The 9,392-nt window shown below is 35.6% G+C and overlaps 1 protein-coding gene across 1 annotated transcript; it reads right to left on the bottom strand.

Moving 5' to 3' along the window:
* Positions 1-6,284: 6,284 nt before the first annotated feature.
* Positions 6,285-7,697, bottom strand: LOC149792349 (neuropeptide S receptor-like). The gene has a single exon (XM_089969560.1). It carries the CDS (start codon positions 7,695-7,697, stop codon positions 6,285-6,287), a length of 1,413 nt encoding a protein of 470 aa, XP_089825686.1.
* Positions 7,698-9,392: the final 1,695 nt, after the last annotated feature.

Here is a 9,392-nt window from a genome sequence, read left to right as displayed (position 1 = left end):
TATATAATGGTAGTAAATTTGCGGTCTCAAAACAACAGACTGTGTATTCACGGCTGTAAATCACTTTCATAGGCCTATCAACACAACTTTGAGAGAAACCCTTCAGATTATTTATCAGAATGAACAAGAATGAAAATAAGACAGTGGCTTTTTAAACTGAATTGCACATTTCAATTCTTACCTATAAAATAGTTAAACAAATACATAAATGTGATTAGAACCATTCAACACTAAATGTTATCTCTGACAAATTCGAAATACTGAGATAACAGTAAAATCTTCACATCCGGAACAAAACAATTACAGAATATATATTATATTCTAAGAATGAGACAGATTGGCGGCCATTGTAATTCTCTTCTCAGAGAAGCAGAAACAGTGCCCAAAGAAAATTTTCAGTTCACATACCTGAGGCAAATCGTTGCAGGGAGTGTTCCAGAGGGAAAAGACAGTAAACCTAAATACAGCTTGAATGTTCAAATTCAAACGGGAGAACCAGGGCGAGATTAATTTGTTTGCATTTCAATATCTTAATATATTTTAGATAGGGTGCATCTTAATATGCAACATATGTTAGAAAGTTGACCAATTAAAAGCGCTTTCAAAATGCTGACATTTCGTAGTCACGACCGAGTAAATTGTTGGATACTTCAAAGGCAATACTCTTCCATCTTCAGTAGGTCTGTAGGTTTCCGCGCCAACGCAGTGAGCAACTGTCTTCCCTTATTTTCCCTGTCGTTCCACACAGCGAATACTATAATGGACTAGATGGTTAATCGTAATACTGTACAAAAAATAACTAGACCAAACGTAATAGTGAGGTGGCGAAATATTTTCTCAGCTAGTAAGATTTTACGTGTTTGAACAGCTAGATTTATACTTCGGAACGAATACATAAAATGACTTAATACCATCGAAGAGCTATCAACGGTAAAACGATTATCATTCATTTGGTCATAATTCCCCTCTTCATGGTAATTATGATTGCTATCGACGATTGTGTTCATCTGTCCCAAGTATCGGGTAAAGTAATTATAGTTTGGTTTACTGCACTTAAAAAAATCTTTGATATTTATGGTATAATTTGAGAATCATTGCCTATCCGATGGATTCTTTTATTAGAATAAGTATTAGGGCCTAGTCAACGCGATAAATGGGTATACACTACGCATAACGTACCTGAGAACAATAATTGAGCCACAATATATTCCCACACGGGTACAATGGTACAAGAAAAAAAACCAGTCCTGTACAGTTTTGAAAGCAAAAAGGTACACTCTGTACTGTCAGGTTTGCAAAGCCAGATTATACACACATGCATCTTCCTACGTTATTTTTAAAACATCCACATATCAATTGTTGTGTTAGTCGTCGGGACTGTAGGGCCGGATCAGGTCACGTGTTTGGTGGTGCTGTGCGGTAGGGTGGTTAAAAATTTCAAAAGGGACCCGACTTACCTTGAAAGGGCACAAAGCTACAGTTTATGTGTCGATTTAATAAAAAAAACATGCATAATATCCAATAAACGCGCGCAAGAATAAAACGAAGGTCAAATTTAAAGTTACAAGTACTGGAAACTCCGTCCACCTACCGCCACCACCCCTCGCCGATCCAGCACTGACTGAGAATATTGTTCGGTTTGAAATGCGCTGTATTGAATCAGATGTCCAGCGCTGTCGATTTCACATTTTACAAGGACACCACTTACTACGCTAAAGCGGAAACGATAGAAAATTGACAGGCTCGTTGATTCCATCCTGATATGAAATCGATCTAAACGGTGTAGATCTTGGCTTCCATGGGGTAGCAAGAAAAAGGAAAAAAACAAAATGGACTATCTAGGCTGAGTATTTAGGTGGCCGTCAAATTTAATTTTTATTTTGTGTTACAACAATAATTTAAAGTTACTTACGTATTTCCTATAAATAAATAAAATCTAGTCTTTTAAATATAGCGTCAGGTGCACTAAGACCATCTTCTTTATGTTAGACATACCGTAGTCACAACAGGTGAAGAAAACAAAGATTATTTTGCAGGTTTCGGAACTAGTTGCATTTCAGTAAAATTACTACAGCTTTTAGTGCAAGTGAAAGAAGAAGAGTAGGAAAAGAAAACACCCTCTCTTTCGATATACCTACATACCTACTTTTAAATGACCAAAGCCTTATATACTCCTATGATGCATTCTTCACCTGATAATCTTCATAACCAGAGTTCAACAGAGTTCAACAGAAACTTGTATAAGGTATATATATATATATATATATATATATATATATATATATATATATATATATATACACACACACATGCATACATACATGCATCAAGGGACACAAACTTGAGCAGTTAATTTATTATCAGCCTCAGAAACACAAAGCGGAATGTCATCAAGAACGAAAATAGAAGAGTTTATACATGAAAAATTTGAGCTAGCTGTACAAATCAAGCGCATTGATATGATATTGAATATAATCTTGCAAAAGATATTACTTAAGATAAAATGTATGAAATGCGTATGATTTTATATATTTTATCCGTTAGATCTACAGGTAACGGATTCCCAATATTTGATAAATATCTGAGCCAAATTTGCTGCTGTTGTTGTTTTTTTTTGTTCCTTTGGTAGCACAAGCGCAAATCCAAACGTAATTTTATTTAAAGGTCACCGGCCATACTCCAACATTTTCCTATTTATATCAGATTTGCATTATATGATTGAAAATAGTTATACTCGCACAAAATGAACAAACAAAAATTATCAAGTGTAAAGAAGAAATAATAATTTAATTACTCGAAATAGAAGTATACAACGCTGTTACTTCCCCTTAGTTACCATTTCCCACCTATAGAGGACGCCTACCGGAAATGACGTACATTTATCCCTACTAGACGAAGTACATGCTTTTTGTTGTCGAAAAATAAAACACTATAAACTATGGATGGGGAATATTCAGATGAAACTAATAAAAACTAATTTACTGTTCAGCCGTATATCGGTATGCGTGCACGACCCACTAGATTGTGTCGCTTTTAAAACTGTTCCATCGTTTCAATTTATTTTGAAAATTCCCGTTATTACAAGTAAAAAGAATCAATGCTAGCTTCCATGTGTCGGCAGACTTTATAAAAAAAAGATAAAATAAATCGGCACACTTAAAGAATCCAAAGAAACCAAACTTGACTTCCTTTTGTCGGCCGACTTTAGAAGAAAAAATCGGCACACTAGAAAGATACCAAAGTCAATTATCCGGGGTTGGTTTGCATTGTAATAAAATAATTTATGTACATGATATCCTGTCGGTAAGTTTAAACAATGAGTTTATTGCTCCCTGCCAGTTGTGTTTATCACCCGAGCTTCTATTTGTTTGCCATATGTAATATTAAACTGATGTTTGCAGGGCAAATAGTATACACAATAATAACTTGCTTTAATAATACTTTTGTAGTCCCTGCTAGCTAAAATATTATCATCTGCACTCACACTGAATGCATTTTAAAATAATGATTTTTTTATTTATTTGCGAGATACCGACTTATAGTTAACCTGGATACAATACAATCTGGGTCAGTTTGCAATAAGTAACTTATCATGCGTAAATGGCAGGTGCCTTCAAGCAATCGGGTGATGCTTTCGTCTCATTTGCGATCTTGTTATTTGACATAAGCGATGCACACTACACTAAGGGTGCATACGCAAGCCGGCATCCGCTACATATACGGAGTTCGTGGATATATATTTTTAAAAAATAATTTTCGCATGATAAAAAAAGAAGGATTATATGATAACAATGCAAGGTTAATTTCTTTCATTTTATTTTCAAACAAGTGTATGTTTATCAATTTATTTTTGAGTGTGTGTGTGGGTGGGTGGGAGCGCTATCCTTTGCAAAATGTATATGTATTATGTAGAATATTATATGTTACGTATTTTTATTTTATAAATGATTATTGATAATTTGACCGGAAGACTTAAATTGAGAATGTTGTTGTGCAGTTGCATATATCTTTTAGCATAAGAAATGTATATAAATATTTTAATTAGAACAAGCAAGATATATCAATTTGTGTTTTCTCTCATAAATATGTACGTTACGAAGTATGATTGTTTTCTTTCAAAGAATATCAAAATAGTTTGTTTAAATTTAGTTTTTTCCCCTAATACCTATCTTACATAGCATCTACTTTTTTGTTGAAGAAAAAGAACGTACAAACTATTGCTAAGTTTGGCCGAATTGTATTTCTAGTTGGACCGAATTGTCTTTGGGCCAAATTCACTATAATCCGGCATAAATGATACAACTTTCCCATCCCTCCCCATTTCGATCCCACAGATTAAATCCACTTTTTTCTGGTAAACATGGTTTCTCGGAAAAAGAAAGAACGCTTTTTCCCATCATCACTCTTTTGGTTACATCCGTATGCAACACATTGCACCATATTTGCTGTACAAAAGCACGATCGTATGCTATATCACATAGACATTTACGTGGGGAAATTAAGCACTTGAATGGCTAGGTTGAATAGAAGGGATAAATGTACGTCATATCCGATTGTTTACAGAGAATGCCGAATAATTTTTTCATTTTATAAAGCGGAGTTTTAAGTCTAATTAAACATTTTTATGGTGTGCATACATAACCAATGCGTTTTGTTTATAACTATAATAATATCACACCTTTGTGCAATATATGTGGCAAGTGACCTTTAAGTTAGCATTTTTATTACGTTTCACGTCTAGATGTAAGGGAAGGAACCAAGGTAATAAAAACGCTATGACAAAACTGAAACTACTGTTCCCCAGGTGGCGCTCTTACAATGGCTACTGGCACCTGAAAATGTTTTCTGCAAGAATCACCAGGAGCGTTTATTTTTCATTAGCTAAAGGGACAAATGATACTGTGACAACTCGAACAAAGCGGACTCCGGGGTCAAATACAGCTGTACCCACAATAGTTTTGTTTACATAAGCAACGCAATTTAGCACAGTTTTGCTAGTCTAGAGATTCAGGTTGACTTCCCTGTTGTAATTACGGGGTGAGATCTAGAAATACATACCATTTTCTTTTAAATATTTGTGCGAACCGATAAGGAAACAACAACTTTAAGTTGTTTTGATTCGTCACTAAAATACACAGTGATTAAGAAGCCATAGTTGCAACCATTATCACACAGTACTGAAATTCTGCTAGGTTTGCAAATTACTTTCGATCTTTACCAAGGGGTCACATTTGAACAGGCAACTATTAAATGACATTAACTTAGCATGACGATCTGGGTGTTCTGTCACAGTAGCTTTTCACGATAGTTTAATTATGGAGGCATGATGTTTTTGAATTTACGGTGTTCTATACATGTCTATTTGCGTGGTACTGTTTGGTACAACCAGGCGTAAAATGCTTCTTTTGGTCATTTTGGTTCCAGTGTCTAGCCATTTATCAAGCTGCACATTTTGCTTGATCCCCTCACGAGCATTTTAAGCATCTTGCGTGTCTGGGCATGCTATTAAAAGTTGTAAGAATTTAAGAGCAATTACAGTTAAATGTTAAAATGTTAGCTTGTTAAAACATATTTTTTCTTCTTCTTGTTTTCTATGTCACTTTTATTTAATATCTTTTTTTAAAGAATCCTAAGATACGAGTGGCTAAATTTATAATTCCAGCATCATATGCTTGAAATGTTTTTACAACTTATGTTGGACTCGGAATGATTGATACAAACAAGTTACCTTTCTTTTAAAATAAGCAATATTATTTTGACAGATTAAACCCTTCTTCACTTTTCATCAAGTCTAGTGAAATTAGAAACAATCTTCCGATAGTTTATAAGTCATGCCTAAATAAAATGTACGAATCAGCACACTTTAAATGAATGCTAGTATCATAGTCGGTGTTTTCCTTTAATATCAAATACTTTTTTAATTTTCATTATTTCTTTCATATGAATAAAACGATATAGCATCACATTTTGCCATTTTCAGATTTTAAACGAGGCTAGGTGAGTTTCATAGTTTCATTATCTACTTTTTTAATACGGTATATTGTACTTGGCGTTTCATTGGATCGAAGTGTTATGAATCCCTTGTACTTAATTTTTTACTTCAAACTACTTGGTTTAATGTTCGCTGCTAGAGTAAAGGACGAGGATCATTTAGGAAATGTTTTACGAGTCTTTGGAACTCTTTGGAACATGAATAAATCTCGGCTTTATGTAGCTCTGCTGCGTATCAAACTCATTATTTCTGCCCACTCGGATCAAAGCACGCACGTACGTTTGTGCGTAAATTACACGTCCGATACATCCGTTCCGCTGTCTGGAGGTGTACTGGTAGCATGAATGAAGGCATTGGTGTACGAATCAGTATCCATGGCATGGACATTGCACCCGTTGCCACTGAATGTAGAGCTCTTCACGATAACCTGATTGCAAGCACCCGTGAGAGGAATACACTGAGTTTTCTTGGAGCATCCGTCTTTAAGAACTATCTGACAGTCTTCTTTCGCTGCTTGCGTATCGCCTTGCCTAGGGCGGCGAAGAAGGAAAACTTCTCTCTTTAACTTGCAACACCGACTGCCGTTCCCAAGTTTCCATTTCAGAATATCATTTCTCAACCGACTTTTCTTCCTGAAGGAAGGACAAATTGATGCCACATGCACGATTCGATCGGTAAATAAACCATACAGAATCGGATTCAGCGCACTGTGAAGCATGAAAATAATTTCCGAGACTGCCTGCATCTGAGTCCACTGTATGTTATAATTACTGAAGATTCTGATCATGGATATTATGAAATATGGCGTCAAACAAACAATAAATGCAATGATAACAGTCAATGTCATAACGACAACTTTCCTTCTGGATCCCGACACAAAGCTCCTCTTTACAGACATCCTGGGAGAACTTAATTTAATTTGTGTCTTACATGCAGATAAATTGTCTTTATGTCCCCCACGCTGCCAAATGACATGAACTATCTTTGAATAACAAAACAACATAATACCTGAGGGGATAATTAGAATATATGAGGTCAGGAAGGTAAAGTAAACCTTCCTCTGCCATTCTGCCGTATAACCGCGACTAACACACTTTTTGACCTGGATGTGAAGACGTGGATGGATGGATTCTTCTTGAAGAAAGATAAATAGCTGAGGAATGGCAAATACGAATGCCATAACCCATGCAATACAAACTTTCACAGAGATTTTGGGCCGCCTTGCCAGTGATTGTAAAGGTTTAACAATAACCTGATAACGGTCAATACTCATTCCGGTCAGAAGGAATGTTGAGCTAGATAACGCAACGGATTGAAGATATACGCTTAATTTGCATAATACAGGTCCTAGCACCCATTCCTGAAATGCTTCAAATAATATTTCCGTTGTCATGGTGATGCACGCCACAGCTAAGTCGCCGACGGCAAGATTTATAATAAATATGTTGACCCTTTTAATCCGTCTGCTTCTCTTATGTAGGAGCATTCCTATAAGAACCGAATTTCCTATGACTGTGATCACCATAAGTGTCATCATGGCGGCGACCTGTATGAGTCGATCCTGACTCCAAGTCTCATACAGAAATGCGTTTGAGTAATTAAGATCATTCATCATGGTGATATTTGATATCATGCTATACAGAAAGTAACTCTCCTCCTCCTCCATAGTTAGGTTGTAGATCTTATCGCTAAATGTTGACGTCATTTTCACATGCAGAATTTAGTGACATCTGAAATCAAACAGAAAAGACGTTATTGCTCGATTGCATCATTTCTCAATTGAAATTTGTACACAAGACTGAAAACATTATATATTTGCTTGAGAACAACAGGTTTTAAATTACCGTCATTTATATTTCTTACTTTTCCCTCTTACATTTTTGTTCACGTATTATTGTTTGTCTCTACTTATAACTCAGATGGAATCAAATTATAAAGATACAGTTTTATTAATGCACTTCTGACAATATAAACATATGTTGTGATCCAAGATAGGAGTGACTGCGGGACGACATAGAGGACTGGATTATTTTATAATTTTAGCTTTAAAATTAAATGCTCCCTCTCTGATGAATAATGGAATACCTAATTAATCAATAAGTGCGATGGAGTACGTTGAGTATATTCATACGGCATCTCATGATACAAGCTCTGCGAAGACAGTTAGCAAAAATACACGATGAAGGGTTTGTAATGTTATTCATGAAGGGTTTGTAATGTTATTCAGTTTACTGATACGAAGAGAAACACTGTGCTCTTAGGTGGAGAAGAAATAAACATGAATCGAGGTAAATTGAGGAAATACGGGTAAGAAAAGTTAATACACTTTCCATTTTCACTAACACTGACTACAAATGCTCTGTTAAATTGGTCATCGGCTTTATCAGTGAATGAAAATTCACATTTGTTTCAATCGAAACTTATATTAATTTTTTAAAACTTTTTTTAACCTTGCTTTATGAATTCTCTAGAGCTCTTCTAGCTCTGTACCATAATGCACACTATTCGATAGTCTCTTACTTTTCTTTTTCTCTGTCTGTCTGTCTGTCTGTCTCTGTCTCTATCTCTGTCTCTCTCCTGAACCATATTATTTTAGTTCTTAAACTAATATCATATTGTAATATTTATCTGCCACCATCCATGTATAATGTACAAACTTTTATAAGTCAGGATTTTATACACGTAGTCAGGACTATATACACGTAGTCTGGACTGCCTACATTTAGTTAGGACACATAGTCAGGACTACATACACTTAGCCAGAGCACAGTCAGGACTACATACACGTAGTCAGGACTGTATACACTTAGGACACATAGTCAGGACTACATACACTTAGCCAGAGCACATAGTCAGGACATCATACACGTAGTCAGGACTGCATACACTTAGGACACGTAGTCAGGACTACATACACGTAGTCAAGACTATATTCACTTAGTATGGACACGCAGTCAGGACCACATACACGCAGTCAGGACATGTAGTCATGACTATAAACACGAAGTCAGGATTATATAAGCATAGTCAGGGCACAGAGTAGAACACTCTTGATTGGGACTGCTACCAGTTTAATTTGCATCGACAATAAAAATAAGAACGATCTTGTCCGAACTAGAAGCTAGAATGGACTCGTTACATTTGAGCCTCGACTGATCAATCAGGTGCAACTTTTTTTTTAACCCTCCTCTAACAAGATTTGAAAATTGAATTGAAAATCGTTAGAAGATCAAGGAAATGTCCCACAATTCCTACCTTGCATATACCCTTTTATCTTAATATTGCCATCCATGGCCCGATATATATTAGATTGTTACCATGGCCATTCAATCGATTGGTGTATTCAACAATTCTCAATAATGGATTATAAGGACACTGATTCTTCAGAGAGTCTCTGCCT

This window comes from Sinohyriopsis cumingii, chromosome 9, assembly GCF_028554795.1.
Source record: "Sinohyriopsis cumingii isolate HCF-2022 chromosome 9, ASM2855479v2, whole genome shotgun sequence".
Classification (NCBI taxonomy): Eukaryota; Metazoa; Mollusca; class Bivalvia; order Unionida; family Unionidae; genus Sinohyriopsis; species Sinohyriopsis cumingii.
This window is presented reverse-complemented; position numbering and strand designations above follow the sequence as displayed.

What these genes read in the sequence shown, in the direction of transcription:
- LOC149792349 (XM_089969560.1), bottom strand. Translation starts at nt 7,697, where the DNA reads ATGACGTCAACATTTAGCGATAAGATCTACAACCTAACTATGGAGGAG.